This window comes from Gracilinanus agilis, chromosome 3 (assembly GCF_016433145.1).
Source record: "Gracilinanus agilis isolate LMUSP501 chromosome 3, AgileGrace, whole genome shotgun sequence".
NCBI classification, from domain to species: domain Eukaryota; kingdom Metazoa; phylum Chordata; class Mammalia; order Didelphimorphia; family Didelphidae; genus Gracilinanus; species Gracilinanus agilis.
Genome location: NC_058132.1, coordinates 144785758 through 144805603, shown reverse-complemented (window position 1 = coordinate 144805603; position 19846 = coordinate 144785758). Strand labels below are relative to the sequence as shown.

Below are 19846 nucleotides of genomic sequence, written 5' to 3'. Positions count from 1 at the left end.
CTTCTTAATTCTGGGACAAAATCCTACAGCTTGGCATTTAAGGACTCTCCACCTATTTTTCCAATGTTATTGCACAGTATCCCCCTTTAGCTACACTATTTCTTTAGCTGAGTTAAACTACTCCAAACTATTCCCAGTCACCAAATACCCACTGCTGCCATTATCTCCAGTGCCTAGAGTATATCCTTCTCCCAGCTCTGCTTTGGAATTTTTGTGTTCCTTCAAGATTACACATTCCTTAGAGATCTTTTCCCTCTTCAGATCACCACTCACTTATTTATTTGTGTCTAAGTTGTATCTTCCAGTAGACTGTAAGCTTCCAGTGGGCAGGGACCATTTTGTTTTTGTCTTTGAATAAGAAGCATTCTAACATCTTGAACTGTCCTCTGAAAAGGAAAGTACCAACTACATAACAAACTTTTGACTTGATTGAATTGTTGTATTCTTGAAAGGATTGGCTAAGTAAGCTGCAGAAAAGAATTGCAAATTTACCTACTTTGAGCTCCACCTGCACAACAACTATTCCTAGGTCCCTGACAAGGATTTTAAGTGATAAATTGCTATAAAGCTGATTGTCATTGATTTTTCTTTGATGAACTCTTTGTTATCAGTGAATTCAATCTGAGACCAAGTTTAGAGAGCTAATCAACCATATTTTTTTTTAATTCACAGAAGATAAGGTTCTTATCTAGGTGAAATAAGCTTTGTATTGTGGGGAGATAAGTACAGAGCAGTGGTTTGTGATCATTTTGTTATCTTGTATTGTATTATGTTATATTTAAAATAATGTTTTAAAGACTTAGAAGTAGAAAATTTCAAAGCTTCCTTAAACCCATATTCAGAAAGAGGGAAGGGCAGGGACAAGAAAGGAATCAACATATTGGTTCATGAATCAGAGTATATAGTGCAAAAACTGAGGCAGATGCACCATCAACATACTAATAAATATTGAATAAATCATTTAGAATGGAGAGTGAAATTGAGGGCTTCATTCGTCTATGAAATATAACGGTAGACATTTTAAATTCCATGAAACGCTATAGCTGAAATCCTTAGGAAGAGCAATTGCTCACTACTGCTGCCAGTTGACAGCTCTGATATATTTTCCATCTGTTTTTCATTGTGTTCTAATCCTGAGTCTTCATGATGATTTTGTTTCATTCTGTAAATACTATGTAAAAACATGGCCACCATGTTCTTCGCATTTGCTGCTACTAATTGCCCTGCATATATGTTCATTTTGCTTAATAATGTTTATCATTGCTCTAACTGTATGGGAAAGAAGGAAGGAAGGAAGGAAGGAAGGAAGGAAGGAAGGAAGGAAGGAAGGAAGGAAGGAAGGAAGGAAGGAAGGAAGGAAGGAAGGAAGGAAGGAATTGAAGAGAAACAGGGAAGGAGGAATAAAAAGAAGGGAGGAAATTTTTATTAAGTGACTACCATGTTTCAGACACTATACTAAGCATGTTTCAAATATTATCTCACTAGATCTTTACAGCAGTACTGGGAGGTAGGCACTATTGTGATCCTCATTTTACATTTGAGGAAACTGAGGCAAACAAAGTTTAAATGATTTTCCAATGTCACACAGCTAGTAAAATGACTGGATTTGAATTCAAATCTTCCTGACTCCATTTCCAAAACTCCACAGTACCACCCACATAGGTGCCCCTGGATGGAAAAAATGGTTCTAATAAAATAAGATATGTGGCACTGATAATGATGTTATGGGATTTCAAAATTCTGTATATACATATATGCATTTATTTTTATTTATATATAGTAATCAAATCTTACTTGTTCATAATTATAATCCTGGGAGGTAAAATATTATGAGCCTCATTTTATGAGACAGCTGAAACATGGAGAGTTTAAATGGCTTAGTTAACTCATCTAGTAAGTGGCAGAGCTGAAATTCGAACCCAGAAGTGAATGCCCAGGTTAGTGTGCTTTCAGGGCCCTTCATTTATATAATTATATATTCAGTTATATAATCTTAGAAACTTGTGTCTGATAAATTTTAAGTTCCATAGGTTTTTACATTTATTTCATATATCTTTCTTTTCTAACTAATGTATAGTCTCTTAAGTATGTGGCTTAAATAATTACCTCAAAATCTAACTCCATTTGATCCTCTTTTATTTTTTTCTATATCAATCATGATCTTAATTATCTTCCAAAAGACATTCCAAATAATATTTCCCATTTTCAACATTGAGCAGGTGTTAAAACTGATTGTATTTCTCAGGATCTGGGATGGGAAATATTTGAGTATGATACTGAAGCCTCACAAAAATTGAATTACTTTGGGGACTAATAATCATTATCATAAAATCATAAAAAATTACAAAAGCATTTTAATCATTCTCAGCTATGAAGCACAAAATGTCTTTGGGCAATTTTTACTTAAAGTGTATTTGGCAATTATGATACAGGCTTGGACAACATAGATATTTAGAGCTTGTGTGATCAAACACAATTGCAGGATTTATGTAACAATACCTCTTCAGTCTTAAGGCTTTCTATGTACTTACAAGTGCAACATTAAAATAATCAAATGGTTCTATAACATACACTATGATGTAATTAGATAGAAAGTAATTGGCATATATTTAGAAAATCAGTATGAAACCTTTTTCACTGTAATATATTGTGGGTAGCTCTTTTACAATGATCTAAGGTATCATGGAAAAAAGCAACTGAACAGCTGGTGCTCCAATAAAAATTGTAATCTGCTTGAGCAATTAGAATACATTGTCTCTTTGGCTGGATTTACCAATGTAGTTTATTTCAGGGATAGTGTAGAAAGGACCAAATGAGTTTATTATTTTTATCTCAGCTGCCATAATATGTTTTTATATAAATGCAATAAGATAATGCAAAAGCACATAATATATAATCCTGCTTTGTGGTAGATATCATCTTTAAGGGTTATAGTTCTATTACTTAGTAATATTATCCTAACTGTCACACTAGAAAAGTATTTCTGCTCTAATAGTGCAGCATGAACTCAATAAATGTGATATATTAGAAGTACTTGGATAAGAATTATACAGGATGGGTGGCAATCTGAACCAGATAAAAGGTCCAAAAGTGTTCCATGGCCAAATATGTCCCACATCACCATCTTCATCTGCCAAATCATCAAATATGTACTGAACATTTCAAATCAGATGCCCCAAAGACATCTCAAACTCATCAAGTCCAAAACAGAACTTATTATCTTTTCCCAAAAACCCATGCTTCTTCCAAATTCCATATTTCTGACAAAAGTACCAATCTCTTCCTAAGTTCATAATCTGGGTATTATTCTTGACTCCTAATCTTCCTTCACACTGCATAATTAATCATTAGCTAAATCTTGTCCTTTCATATCTATAAAATATCACTTGCATCCAACTTCTCTCTACCCAGACAAGTGTGAGACCTTTTTACTGTTTTCCTAGCCCAGTGTTGGGCACACTTTTTTTTAAAGAGGGGGCCAAAGGAAAGGAAATGCTCATCTGTCAGTCTGTTTCTAAGGCAACTCTTTCGAGTTTCATTGTATTGTATCCTCCTCACTGTATTCGTCAGATTAGGAATAATGTTGCACTGCAGGATGAAACATTTCAGGGGGCTGCATCTGGCCCGAAGGCTGTAGTTTGCCCATCACTGTCCTAGACTATTGTAATGGCCTCCTAATTGGTTCATCTGCCTCAAGTCTCTTCCTTCTCAAATCTGCTAAAATGATTTTCCTTAAGCATAGGTCTGAAAATGTCACTCATCTACTCAATAAAGCACAATAGCCCCTTATTACCTATGGAACCAAATATAAATGCATCTCTTTGGATTTGAAAGCCTTTTGCAACCCGATCCCAACCTAGGTCACACAGGAAAACTTATCTGGGGTCTCCTTTCTTTTACGGTGACCTGAGAGTAATAATATCCTTCCTCCTGATCTTTTAGAATCCTTTACATACTTCAGAATTCAACTTGAATACCAACTGAAGCTAAGTAACACAGTGGATAGATCAAAGGACTCATTATCAGGAAGACAGGAATTCAAATTCAGCCTCTGATATGTCCCTTAGCTGTGTGACCCTAGGCAAGTCATTGAAACTCTCTGCCAGTTTCTTATGGAATTAATAATGTCACCTGCCTCCTAGACATAGATAAAAATCAAATGAATTAATAATATATGTAAAGCACTTTGCAAACCTTAAAGTACCATATAAATGTGTATTATTATTTGTATACTATGTATTATATATTCTGTTATATAGATATATATTATGAAAATATAGCTCCAAATGATAGTGTAAGCTATATTAATAATATAGTATAAGTGCATTATATATTATAATATTTATATACATGTAAATTATGGTTATTGTTATTATTATATAAAGCTTTTTTAGATGCTCAAACTGCCACTGCCCTCCTTCCTTTTACTACCTTATGCTTAATTTGTCATTTTTCCATGTTTATTCACATAGGTCTTATCTGCCCTCAATAGAACTTAAGCTCATGAAAAGCCAAGATGATCAAAGGCATATCACTAGGCACAATGAAGAAACAATAAATATGTACTGATTCATTGATCAATGAATTTAATATCTATTTTAATATAATTGTTAATAGAGCTATATTCGTGCATTATAATAAGCAAACTTTTATGTGTCAGTAACAAAATATGTGATAGGTAGAATGATGTAGGAGATAAAAAGCTGGCCTGCCAATCAGAGAACAATGAATAAATCCTAATTGCAAATTCTGCCTCTGTCACAAGCTAGCTGTGAGACCCTAGCAAAGTCACCTAACCTTTGATGATATAAGGCAACTCTCTGGCACCATAAATTGATGTTTTTGATCTTCTCTAGTAGAGATTTTCCCAAGAAAATTCGCATGAGAATTCTCGAAGTCCTGGGGAAAAAAACCCTCACAAAAACCCTAATTAATAAAATATTTTAAATTCTATACATATCTTTTCTTAGACTTAATTTTTTAATTTTTTTTCAGTTTATTTAATTAATTAATTTAGAATATTTTCCCATAGTTACATGATTCATGTTCTTCCCCTCCCCCCCACAGCCAACAAGCAATTCCACTGAGTTTTACATGTATCATTGATCAAAACCTATTTCCATATTATTAATAATTGTACTAGGGTGATCATTTAGAGTCTTAGGCTTAATTTTAAAGGACTTTTCAGTATTTTTAGATAAATGTTCAGTTCTTGATTGCTTTGCATAATATATGATTTTACAAATCAAATCTAGTAAATATCCAAAGTATTCTTTTACGAATATGGACAGTTGGAGCTATATTGTCACCCTCTTAATATAGTAAAAGGGCATACTCCTTCTCCCTCCTTTTTTCTTCAGTTTCAATAGGATTTTCTTAGGCTTTCCTTTAGAGACTTAATATTGCACTTTCCACCATTAAGATGCAGTGCATACCTTTAATAGCCTTGGTTGCAAATTAACTTATAGCTCCAAGAGCTATTGTCTGGTAGGAAGAAAATAGAAATAGGAGTTGTGATGGGGGAGGGGTATAATTATTTTTCATTGTATTTCTATCTTCTCTCCTCTTTTCTCTTCTTCAGATTCTCTCTCTTTTTCATCAGGCATGCTATCCTACTCTCATAGTTAACTTGTTTTGTGGAAAATGAAAGTATTGAACTAAGTAGGAAATGAGATATGGGAATATTTGCATTTTACCAACAAGTTCAAATAAATAAATACCCAACAAATAAATGAAATCTTTTAAGTCAAATAAACAAAGGTAGGGAATCCAAAAGCAAATCCAGAGGAGAAAGTAAATAGAATCATAAAAAAGAAGGATGGTTTTATTTTTTAATGGAGATTTTTTATAATTAAAAAAGAAAGGAATTATTTGGAATTTATTTCACTCAACATTCACCTTCACTAATGACAAAATATTAATGTGTTTTGATATAGGGATTAAAATATTTAATCTAAAATGGATCCCTGACCTCATAACTATGAAGGCTCTCTGGCTATACAGATCACATCATTGTTCATCTCTGCCTTGTCATCTCATGTGAATCTTGTCCAAATTCTATGCAAATAATTTCATAAATCCTTCATAGATTTTTTATTTTTTTTATTTTATTTTTTTTAATCTTTACCTTCCATCTTGGAGTCAATGCTGTGTATTGGCTCCAAGGCAGAAGAGTGGTAAGGGTAGGCAATGGGGGTCAAGTGACTTGCCCAGGGTCACACAGCTGGGAAGTGTCTGAGGTCAGATTTGAACCTAGGACCTTCCATCTCTAGGCCTGGCTCTCAATCCACTGAGCTACCCAGCTGCCCCCTTTCATAGATTTTTTAAAACATTCTGGAGTCCTATTTTTTTTGTAACACTTTTCTTTCCATCCTTCTCAACCTACTCTTCCAAATATGTATTTCCTGGCTTTATACCATTTCTTCTGCAAAGGTTGTTATTGACAAAGTGTTATAATCTACCTATATCCATCATCAAGTAAAATGAGGCTTTTAAAATGTTGTTTTGAAAACCTTAAAGCACATGAAAATGTAAGCTGTGGTTGTTATTGTTACTTTTCTCATTCTCATCCCTTATTCAGTAGAGACCAGAAACAGCACTGAGACTAATTGTTATACTTCTAATGCTGGACAAACTGTTGTGCAGTTGAATAAGCTGATTGCTTTTTTTCAATTAAATAAAAGGGTTGGGATGTAAGCTCATCTTCTAAAGGTTAGTTGAAAATATCTTCAGCACAATTCCAGTAGTCAGTCAGTTAGCATTTATTAAGTACTGTCTATGTCCTAGGCACTGTGCTAAGAAATGAGGTACAAAGAAAGACAAAAAGGCTTTGTGCTTCCTGTCCTAAAGAACTGTACATGCTATTGGGAAGAGACAGGATAGGAGAGATGATGTGTGCCTCATCCTGTTCCCTCATATCTTTGATTTTTTTTCTGTTAAGATCCTATATATTGAGAGCTTTTTTATTGTATTTGGTCTGGAGATTTTGAGTATTCAGTATTATTGTTATTACTATTATTATTTTATTATTCTAATTCTTTTCAACTTTTCTAAAGGCATTCATACAGAAATAGTTCTTTATGTTCCGTGGAGTATCACAAAACTGGATAAATTGACGACTTTTGTAAAATTATTGTGATATAATTTCATCTTCTATAGGCTCAATAAAAATATTCTTAGATTATAGTAGATATGACAATAGGGATGATATATACTTATATATCATCCTAGTGCCAAATGGTTTATTTCTTCTGCTAACCTCTATTTTGAAATCTTTCCATTCCATATCAAATTGTGATTAGGAGTATTTAGTATGATTACAGTTATTAAAATAGTCTTCAATTTTTGGAGAGGTCTGGGTGATTATAGTAAACAGTCTCATCTGTCATGATGCTCCAATTCTAGTATAGTTTTTTTAATTCTCAAGGATATTTTGAGGCTATATTAACAGAGGAACTCGTTTGTTAGATTAATTTGTATAATTCTTATTCCAAAAATAGCATTTCATAGGTGCAAACTACTTGAAAACTACATTAGTGTATTGCATAGATTTTGCCACATTTTCTTTAATCTTCATTAATCAATAACTCTGGGCTAATTAAAGATAGGCCATTAATAGTCCCTAGAGTCAATGACCTGATCTCGTTGCTATCATAAACTCCTCCATTTCTATAAGCAAATTTCATTTCCATGCCTTCTGAATAATCCCCATTTATTATTCTTTGAAGATCATGGTGGCACACATTAAAATGACATTTTCTTATAGCAGTGTTTATTACATCATTCTAATAAAGGTTATTGCTTTGATTTAGGACCTGAAGGTGCTCTTTTCGAGCACTCAGTAGAAACACCACTTGTGAGAGCAGATCCATTTCAAGACCTCAGGTAAGAATATCATCCTAAAAATAAGCGTACCTTCCAAACCATGCACATGTTCACAGACGTTCCAAAAATTATTTAGTAGGTATTAATGACTTTGTATTATTCTTATTATTGTCTGTCTTCCTAGTTTTGCTATTGTAGCCCATTGAAATTCAGCTGAGGTCAAATAATTTGCCAGAAGGAAGGAAAGAAGGAGGGAGGGAGAGGAAAAAGGAAGGAAGAAGGAACAAGTGAATGAACGAATGAACAAAGGAAAGAAGGAACTAAGGAAGGAGGAAGAGTAGAAGAGAGAAGGTGGAAGGGAGGGAGGGAAGCAAGGAGACATGAGCTAGAAGTCTATCAAGGGGTTTTATTCTGCAGTGCAGATGCCAGAAAACAGAAAAAGGGAGTGTTTGGAATTGATATGTCTTAGATAAAATTCAAGAGTCAGGTATCTGTGGGTCTGGAATTTCCAGGTAATAAAAGGCTCTTTTTGAGCTAAGTCCTTACATGAATGGAGAATTAAACTAATTCTAGATCCTGCAAAGATTTGCTTTATCAGTCAGTGTCCATTTTAAACTGACAGTTTGCTTCAATAACTATCCACATAATCATTTCCCAAAAATATTTATTTAATTTCACACTTTCCATTTCATATGAAAAAACTAAGTTTGCCCTGATCAATCTGATATAATTTCATTTCTTTATCAAAGACTATAGGAGTTCACATAGCACATTACTTGGGACTTGAAGTCAGAAAGACCTGAAAATCAAATACTATATTTGTCACTAGCTATATCACCAAGAACAAGTCATTTGTCCTTTAGGTTATAAGACTGGCAATTATAGACAAGTTATAGTCTTGCGACAGAGTTCCATTGCCAAAAGAATCACACTTCCTTGCTATACAGGGATGTCAGGGTATATAGCAAGACTTAAATGAATTTTTAGCTTCTGAAATTGATACACAGAAGAAAATGTAATATATTTGGGGGTAGCATTCATTTCATTTATAATGATTATATAAATTAGTTGCTTTCACCATAAACTTCAATACTTCAAAAGATCTATTATTTAAATGAGGTGGACACCCCCCCATCTACACAGATGATAACCCCTTAGTAGAAGAACCTTCTCCTAGGGCCAAAATGATCGAATACCTGGTGATAAGTTCTCCACATTCATCTGGGCTGACTTTAACACACAGTCCATCACTGGGTACAAACTGAAAATCATTTTGGTTTGCATTGACCATGGCCCTTAAGAAGCCAATGTCACCTCCACACTGCAATGAGATTTCATAAGTGCACTATAATGGAAGGTCAGTTTTCCCTAAGTAAATAAAATAGTTATAAATAATAGTAAAAATCAGGAGTTAGAAAATTTCTTTCTTTTTCCTAGATATAATCTGAGGAAGGGCCTCAAGCAAATAAAAATTATTTGTCTTTCACAGGTGAAGAACATTCACGATACAGAAATAAATCGTGTATATAATGAATATATTAGAATCAAATTCAATATCACAGAATTGTTTTAGGTAGATTATTTAAAACTCTTGAGGGAAGTAATTTCACACTCCTGGAATATAAATACGACAAAATACCAAAAGAGCACAAACATGTTAAAACCACTTTGGGACCATAACAAGATGCAAGTAGTGGGGAGAGAAATCAAGTTACATTGTTGAAATCTCTGTTCTAAGTGCCTTTCAATGCTTAAAAATACATCACCCTTTTATATAAAGGTCATTTTTGTTGTGTCATTGGGAGCATGGCATATTCTAGCTCAAGAAACACTTAAAATCACAGTGAAGTTTTGGATTGTTTTGCTGGGGAGGCATTTGATGAATATGTTGATTGCTTTTCTAAGCAAATTTCTAACTCTTTCACTAAGAAAACATCTATTGATCTTCAAGATAACTGAAGATGTTCAATAGAAATTTTAAGTCAGATTTTAGGCTTTAAATTTCCATTCATATTACTTTTCACGTATGTTAAGTGAAAGTTAAGTGAAACAAAAATGCTTATTGTTCTACACATTAAGAATGTGAAGATAAATATGCAAACTAATTTCTAGGAGTATAATAAACTTTCTACTATTTGACTAGTTCTTTTTTGTGAGTGAAAGGTCCAGGCCAAATTCTAAAGTGCTAAGAACTTTTAAATTAATTTCTGTATTGTTAAAGGTCTTAGCTCATAAGAGAAATGAATTTATAGCATAATGGTTAAGTAATGAAGCCTGATGTGATCATTTCTGTGTCTATTTGATCAAGACCATGAAAGTAGATAAATGACATAAAAACCTGTCCCAAGATGAAATAGCATCATTTATCTTGCCAAATTATGTGGAAAAAGAGAATGAAACCATTTATTTGAGGTGGATATATGAAAAGTAGTTTTCCCTCTATTGTTTCCCTCTATTATTAAATTCAAATTGATCATCTAGAACCACTGGAATTAGTGTTAAATGGAACTTTGGAGATCATCTTACCATGATAATTGAATGATTGAAGAGAATGCTATGGGCCTAGGATACATGAATTTCAGCAAGATTTTTGACAAAGTTCCACTTATGGCAAAGATAGGAGCAAAGAGAACACTGCAATGGAGTACATTCAGAACTGAACAAATGGACAGAGTCATAGTTTTAATGAGTTAGGGCCATCCTGGACAAAAATATGTAGGACAATAGTCTTGGCCTTGGATGGATGATCACAGGCCTGTTCTATTCAACATGAACATGGGTGATAGCATAGATGGCATACTTGTGAGATCAGAAGGGAAAATGCATTCAGAAAGAATAGCCACATCGCATGAGACAATCAGAATTCAAAAAGACCTCAAAAGGCTAGACAGAAGAATTCATCTGTCAAGATTAAGATGAACCATGGGCAATATAAAGTCTTACAAATGAATTAAAAAATTCAACCACACAGTAGAGGATGGAAAAAAAAGTTTCTGAAGAATAGTTCATTTAATAATAACAAATGTATATAGTGCTTTAATTTTTTAAAGCACTTTGCATATATTATTTCATTTCATCCTTAAAACAACCGTAGATGGTAGGTTCTATTATTACCATTTTACAGATGAGGAAACTGAGGCAGAATAATGGTACCTATTTTTCCCAGGGTTACACAACTGGTAAGCATCTCAGTCTGTATTTGGATTCAAGTCATCCTCACTTAAGGTCCACCTAACTGCTGCAAGGTCTTTTTAAAAGGGACCTAGGAATTCAAATAGACTGAAAGATCAATATGAGTCAATAGTGTGATATGGAAGGAATAAATTTATGTGATTCAGAATACCTTAACAGAATCATAATGTCCAAAATTAAGGAAGTCATAAGTATTAATATTCTCAGCACTAAGACTAATCGAGTATTGAGGGGTTGCTAGATTGAATAGTGGATAAAGTGATGGATTTAGAGTCATGAAAACTTGAGTTCAAATGCTGCCTCTGACACTCAACTTTCTGTGTGACCCTGGGCAAGTCGCTGTACCTCTCAGCCTCAGTTTTGTCATATGTAAAATGGAGATAAGAATAGCTCTGACTTCACACACACAAAGATAAAAGGCAATAATTGTAGCTCCTTACCCAAACCTTTAAAATACTGCACAAATGTTAACCTTTATCATCATCATTATTATTATTACATTCATCTCACATTACATTATTGCATTCAAATTGTAAGACAGACAAACTAAAGCACATCCATAAGAGGACTACAAAGATGGTGAGTTCTCAAATACTGTGAATTTGGGACTCCCTTATAGGCTTTAAATTGATTGAGAACTTCCCAAAGTGCCTTTGTTTATATGGGTTACCACTATCAATACTTATCACGTTAGAAATTAAAACATCTTAATATTATTGTGAAAGTTGTTTTGACTTCACAGACCTCTCCTGGAAAGGTCTCAGGAACTTTATGAGGTACTTGGACCATACTTTGGCAATGGATGCTCTGTGAGAATTGGCAGAAGCCACTGATCACATCTACCTAAGAGAAAAGAATATTTAAAGGGGTTAGAGAGTATTGGCAACTATTTTCCAAGTATTTCAAATGGCTGTCATGGGAAAGAGTGACTTAGTTTTATTAGTAGACCAGAGAGCAGAGGTAGATGCAGTGGAGGGAAGCTTCAAAGAAAAAGTGGTTTTAGCTCAAGAAAAATATCAAACATGTAAACAAGTAAATTAATTCAATGTACATACAAAGAATAGATAGATAGATATAGATATATCCAAAGTAATTTTTAAAAGTAAATTCATTTTAATTTTAGGAAGCTATTAAAAAGAAGAATGCCCTGCCTTGAGAGGCTGTAAGTTTCTGATCAATAGAGATACTTACAATGGAGATATTCACTTACAGGGCTACCTTCAGGGATTTGGTAAAGGGATTTCTGTTTGGCAGTGAGTCAGACTAGATAAGCTCTGAACCTGTCCACCTCCATGAAATGACTGGCATAATTCATCTAGAAGGTTGGAACTGGGATGTGAACTCAAGTCCTCTGACTTCAAAACGAGCAAATAACCTTCCCGTGCCACCACATACGGTAAATGCTACCTTATGTTAAAAACATAAAGAATATTATGGGCAAATGTGGCACAGTGTACCCACACCCATGAAGGCAAAAGCATATATCAATGACTCCCTCACTCTGGAATTTATTGTAGCAAAGCACTGACTGATGCAATGATGAGCAAAGCCCCATCTAAAGGACTTTTCTACCTTAGCTAGCTTTGTCTCTACTCTTCTTTGCCTATACAGTATCTCCTCCAATGGGATATAAGCTCCTTGAAGGCAGTGGCTATTTTGGTTTTCTTTTTTGAATCTCCAGCATCTAGCATAGTGCCCAGCACATATTAGCCATTTAAATGATTGTCTAGTTGTATCAAATTTTTTTGTGCTCTGCCCAGAATTCCTAACCATTTTTTAGTTTAAAATTCCACTGAGATAGTATATATATTTTATATCACAGCTACTCAGTATGGTTTAGTAAGCTTAAAACAGGTATATAATTTGAAAAATATATGATATTCCTTCTAACAGTTCTCATAAAATGAATGTGCAAAGCAAGAGCACTGAATTTGGCATCAGGAAGACCTAAAGTTCAAGTCCTGCTTCAGACTGTTTAACTCTAGGCAAGTTACTGTTTAACTCTAGGCAAGTTACTGTTTAACTCTAGGCAAGTCCCATAACCACTCTGAGCCTTAGTTTCCTTTTCTATAAAATGAGGATAGTTGTAGCACCTACCTTAAAGAATTATTATAAGGATTTAATAGAATAATGTTCAAAAATTGCATTTCAAACATTAAAGCACTATGTAAATGCTATTTGTCGTTAAAAAGGATTTTTACCTAAAAGTTTCATTTATCCATCCAGGAATAAGGTAGCTGGTTTCTATTCATCACCAACACTGACATTCTGTGTTATTTTTGTTCATACATTTTGAGTTATATCCAACTTTTTGTGAAACTATTTGGGTTTGTCATGATTTTTTTTTGGCAGAGATCCTGGAGTGGTTTGCCATTTCCTTTTCCAGTCCATTTTATAGACGAAGAACTGAGGCAGACAGAATTAAGCGACTTTGGCAACTTGCCCAGGGTCAGATAGCTAGTAAGTGTTTGAGGCTAGATTTGAATTCAGGAAGATGAGTCTTCTTGACCATAAACCTGGCTTTCTATCCAGTACACTACCTTGATGCCCATTCTGATGATGATATGCATATTTCCTGTGGGAAAATCATCCCAGATTAAAGATTGAGTGACAATGATGCACTGTTTCAAATCTACATGTTTCTTTGAGGTACTAAACCTGGAAGTACCAATCATAGCTATTCAAATGGCAGGTAGGGAGTCTTTATAAGCCCATGCATATTGGATAGATGGAATCATTTATTTAGATTAATTCTGCCACAATAAATATAAATCTAGGCTAAATAATTTTCTTAGATTTGTTTAAATAGATTTTGTGAGCATAAATCGCCATAGGTTAGAATGAATCATTTTTATTGCTGCCAAGCTCTAAGCAATAATGATAGCATGGACAGCATTTATAATCTAAGTTCAAAGAGAAGGGAGGATGTGACCTTCAGATTTTGGGTGTTTTTTTTTACATAGTAATCAAATTGTTAACTATAATAAATCCCAGGGCTTATATTATTTCAAAGTATTATTATATTACATTATCCTTACTAAGTTGTGCTGTTAAGATATCTGAGAAAACTCTAAAATTCAATCACATGGTTATTGTTGGTTTTCCGATCACAGGATTTTAATGGCCAAAGTCTATAACATACTTTTGCAGTTTTCCTGCATGTGTTGTCCTTGGTAATTTTACTAAAGTTGGGGTAAGGCCTATGTTATCATGTGTTGTTTCTTCGAAGGAGTTCAATCTCCCAAGTCCTTCCAGTGAATTCTTATCACTGGCCCAGAAGACAAATATTTTCCATAGTCATTCTAAGCAAGAAGTGGTGCATCATACATTCTCTCCAGAAAGTTTCTTCATGAATCATTTCAGTAACCCTGGGTATAAGCAGTCAAACATCTCTCTCCCATTTGGGTGCCTGGTATGGGGAAAAAAAAACCTAGACGTCAAATCTGAACTGAAGAGTCTTCCTTTATCTCTGGTGCATACTTGACTATTTGGGCATAGTAATGACTGTTCTATTTTATCTTCCTGAAATTCTGTTTCTGCCCTGGCAATTAGCAGATCTCATCAATGAGGTCTGTATGAAACTCAGTTCCAATTTCACAGCTAGACCTTTATCCATGCTTTCAAATATAATTGGGGTTCAGAATGAATTGGGTTCAAGGAACTTGTAAGAGAGTTTCTCCAAGTATACCTCTTTTGTTCTTTCAGATACCTTGAATAAGGATAATTATTATCCATTTTTGTGAAAGCTAGAGGATTTTATTTTTCTTCCTCTTTTTTTGCCAGTCAGTTTTTGATGGCAAAAAATCTAACTCCTAATTAGTAATGAATTTTATCTTTTACTAAGCCATTTTTCCAAATACCTTTAACAGCATTCTCTCTTGGCATTGTTAGCTTTTTTTGCCACCATTTTAAAATGATAAGGAAATTCTGACTCATAAATGTAGTATGAGCCTGTCCATTTGTTTGTCTTTATTCTTTCCCCTTAAGATTTCTAAATTTCACACAAATGAGAAGTCTTAGCAGCTCTTTCCTCTGGAAAGGTATCATTAGTAAATTGTTCCATTCCAATAGACAGAACACAGGGCAGAATGGAGATTTTCTTCATTTGATTTTTCCCATTGATATGAGAAATTTTTCATAGCAAGAATGGAGATCAATTATAGCTCCATTTTGTTTAGTGAGCATCAGGAAGACAGAAAGTACTGATCACTATAGTGGAAATGGCAAATAATATAGATCCACCCTAAATATGGAACTTCTCTCTCCCCTTGGCCATTCCTACTGTTCATGATGAAATGACTGTCATCTTATCATGAGTACACTTTACGTTCATTAAGAGAAAATAAGTAAATCTGGAACTCTCTGCAGCTTATAAATGTGGCTTGCATTCCTCTCACTGCTGCACCTGACGTCTTAATACACAATTAATCTGTCCCTTACTTTTAAGGTTTCATTCTACCTGGACATTTCAGAAACTGAGCCAAATTATGCCACAGATCTGCATTTTTTGTTGACTTGATCTAGTGTATCTTCCAATATGGTAGAATAATTTTTTATTTGTATATTTATCACACTAAAATAAATTACACAATAACATTTTCAAAATTGTGTTCCAGGGATTAATATGAATAGGTAAGAGTTAGGTGGGCAAGTTTTGATAACAAGTGATAATTACCTGAAGATGGAAGGAGGAAGGAAGCTTTCCTTTTCCCTGAGTCTGAGGAAAAGGGAAAAAAGAGTCTACAGTTTATGGTAGTATATAAAATAAGGGTGGGCTATGTCTGGATGCTTTATTGAAGCAACAGGAACAGGAAGGACTGAGCAGAAGTAATGAGAGAATGGAATAATGAATTGCAGATGGGGCAAAAATCTAGCTCTAAGTTAAAGTCACAACTATAAGGAGACTTTTGGAAGGCAAACTGGGGCAGGAGATCATATGCAATGAGAACAGAAACAAAATCTGACACATGTACAGTGTTAAGCCCTTCAAAAACCTAGTCCAGGAGATTTCCAAGTCCCCTAGTGGGATCTAAACAGTTACTGTAATTACACTTGCAAGCTCCTCTTGCCAGAAAGCTATGCAGTTATGTAGAAGAAAGATCTTAGACTGAAAGTTGAGAATGTAGGTTCACATCCTGCTATTTCCACGTACTAACTATTTGACCTCAGGTGAGTCAGTGAACGAGTTGAACTAAGTGATCTCTATTATCTCTTCTAGGTTAGGATTCTATGACTTCTTCAGGCCACAGCAGCTCAGTCCTTTCCTGGGGTACATCAAAAATACTTAGTCCGTGTGGCAATTTTTTCATCATGATAATGAATTTAATTTTCTCTTCTTTGTTTGAAAATGTCCTTGAGCCTTCTCTGTCCCTGATATATTCCATAACCCAAATTCAAAAGTATTTTTGGGACAAATTAGAAAATTTAGAAAACTCTTTAACTCTTAAAGATAGGCATATTTTTTGTCATTTGCTGAGACATAAATTCATGGGATATTAAATAGGAAAGGATATTGGAGAACATCTCTAGTCTAAACCCTTCATTTTATAAGTGAGGAAACCAAGCAGCTTGCCCCAGGTCACAAGAGCAGAATTTCAGAATTGGGAAGGACCTTAGTGGCCATGTGTTTCAGACTCTACAATATGTCTGGAAAGTGATTATCTAAACTTTACTTTAAAAATCCAATTGAATGAGATATGGGGGAATGTGGACACTAATACACTGTTGGTGGAGTTGTGTGAACTGTTTCAACTATTTTGGAGAACAATTTGGAATTATACCCAGAGAATTATAAAACTTTATAACCTTAGAACCAGCAATGCCATTGCTGGGTCTGGCTCCCAAGGAGATCAGGGGAAAAGGAAAAGAACCCATGTGTTCCAAAATAGTTATATTAAACAAATTGTGGTATATGGTTGTGATGGAATACTACTACACCATAAAAAACGATGAGCAGGCTAATTTTTTTTTAAACTTGGAAAGAGCTAAAAGGGATAAGGAACAGTGAAATGAGTAGAACCAAGAAAACATTATACACAGCTAGAGACTTAATACTTGAAGAATAAATTGTGAATATTGCCTTCAGAAAATTAAATAGAAAATGGAAACAGACTTAATGTGTATATAAATACATACATATGCATAAGTATATATATATATATATACATATCTTTCTCCCAGAAGATGCCTTTTATGATGGGAGAGAGGAAGAATGGACTAAGTCATTTATGAATTAATTCTGTTGATAAAAAAAAAATAACAAGTGAGGAAGAGCCCTCTAGCAAGGTGGCACAGTAGATAGAGTGTCTTGCCTGGAGTCAGGAAGACTCAGCTTTGCCAGTTCAGTGCAGCCTCAGACAAATACTAGCTGTGTGACCCTGAACAAGTCACTTAATCCCTGTTTGCCTCAGTTCTTCACCTGTAAAATGAGCTGGAGAAGAAAAAAATGGCAAACCATTCCAGGATCTCTACCAAGGAAACTCCAAATGGGGTCACAAGGAGTCGGTCACAACTGATATGGCTGAATAACAACAATGCAAAGCTCAAATTAAGTATATCATTAGCAGGATCAGGACCAGAATTATTACCTTCTAACTAAATCAATGAGCCTTTACTCATACCTAGTATATAGCGAGGATTATGTCATTTAATAGTGAAACAAAGACAGAAATATAACAGTCCTTTGCTCATGAAGACTCGTATAATGGAAAGGTCAATAAGGATGTACAGATGTCCAAAGCTTTATTGCTATTGGGTACCTTTGGGGAAAGCATGCCCCTTTTTGTTTCTCAGACATCCTGCTTAACTCCAAATGTCTACCTTTGAATTATATCGCTTAGATTGAAAGGAAAAACAAAATTGTAATTACCACATTGTTTCTCTCATATATTTATATATATATATACATATATATATATATATGAAATACCTATTTGTGTATGTGCTATATCTCTTTATTAAGTTTTAAGGTTCCATGAGAACAAGAGACTTGTCTTATTCATCTACCTATCCTTCAAGGCCAAGAGAAAATGAGCCTCTGAAGAAAGGAAGTGCTTAATAAATATTTACTGAATCAAATTTTATTCAATCGAAGCACGCTCCCATAGAAATGCATTAAAGGAAAGGGCAGATGAGCACTATTCCTTCCAGGAGCATGATCCACCATTCTGCTAGACACTGTTCCACTTCATAGTCTGATAGCCCTTAAATTCATACAAATTATTCTTGCCTATCTTTTAGTGGGGGGAAAAAAAGTTTCCTTCTTTTTTGAAAATGTGCATGACCTGTTTAAATCCATAGGGATTTTAAAAAGCCATCTTCTAGACTTTAGTAAGACAGTGGGGCACAGTAAGAATGCTAATGGACCCTAAACTTTAGAAAAGAGCAAAGTGTCGCTGTAATATAGTAAAAATTTATGGCATACTATGTTGCATTATAGGATAATTAAAGTCATTTCGAAGAGATGGCTGTGCTGGAAGCATCTGTGACATGCCAGATTCAATCATATTCAGTGAGGACTCAGTCTTTTCTTAATTACCTTAGAGTCAGTGCATTATAAAACTGAGGTCATCACTAAAGCCTCCATTTAAGGAGTTTTACTTATCATTTTCCATCACAATTGTCAGTCTTAGAGTTGAAAGTTCTTTTTCAATTCTATCCTGTCCCTTATCTGAAGTGTTTAAGTGACTTAAAAAAAAAAGAAGAATATCGAAAGGAATTGTGATAGGGAAAAATAATAAATATTGAAAGTTCCTATTAGCTGAAAAAAAAGTCTGAGGATTTTAAATCCTTTTCTGAAAGTAAATGTAAAGATATTAATATACATCCCCTGTTTCTTACCCTTGATGTAATCAATCAAAAGATTTGAGGTGAGCATTTATTAAAGGATTAGAGAATATTTTCTAGCTCAAGAACTTGACACATCACAAATGGATCCTCCTCCATTAAGGCCTTGTTGCCTCATTCCCTGCAATGGTGTCTGAATGTTTGAATTGAACTAAGTGATGACATTAGCATCACGTAAAGGGCAGACTTGGAGAATTGCTGGAGTCAAGGAAAACAAACCAAGTTATAAGTAACTGTGCCATTTGCCCGTCTGCCTGAATTGTTGTAGCTACAGAGTTCGGGTTCAAGTAGGAGAGAGACTATAAACTGCACTAAGTGAAAAATAAATACGTCCAACTTGAGATGTGGTTATGCAAGTTATGTTGGGTTAATTGAATACCTCACTTGTTAATCGTGTATTTATAGCCATTTATTTTATCTGGGAAACAGGTCAATGTGAAAGTTAATTTCTCCCTGTGGCATTCTGTGGAAATAAACTTTAGTAATTTGGGAACTGCACTATGTGCCTGGAACATCAGAAAAACACTGCACAGGCATTAAAACGGTCAATGAGTTGTATCAGGGAGCATTTTCCACAAGGACATTTGAAGATCACATGGAAACTTTGAAAAAAAAAACAACAAAAAACAGAAACCTAAATGCATTACTTGATTTGTGAGTCAAAGAATACAAGCCAAGGATATAGGATGGAGTCACAGTGCAGCAAATATTTTCTTAAATACTTCATTGACTGTGATTTCATCTTTGTGGCTACTCCCTTCACTCACAAAGCTTACTCAGCAGGACATCTTCATGAGGCAGAGAGATGGGTGTGATGGGCAAAATGCCAGGTCTGGGGTCTGAAAGACCCAAGTTCAAATCCAGTCTCATATACCTACTCCCTGGGTCACTTAACCTGGGGATGTGACTTAACTCCTGTTTTAAACCTCTCAATTTCCTCATTTGTAAAATGGAAATATTAAAAGCAACTACCTTGCAGGGTTGT

The 19846-nt window shown here is 34.5% G+C and overlaps 1 protein-coding gene across 1 annotated transcript in view; it reads left to right on the top strand.

Moving 5' to 3' along the window:
• The window catches only part of SGCG (sarcoglycan gamma), a 250839-nt gene that overhangs the window by 172320 nt on the left and 58673 nt on the right, over window positions 1-19846 (top strand). Inside the window, exon 6 of the mRNA XM_044668296.1 lies at window positions 7812-7884. Within this exon, the coding sequence (XP_044524231.1) occupies window positions 7812-7884 (73 nt within the window). The remainder of the gene's footprint in view (window positions 1-7811; window positions 7885-19846) is intronic.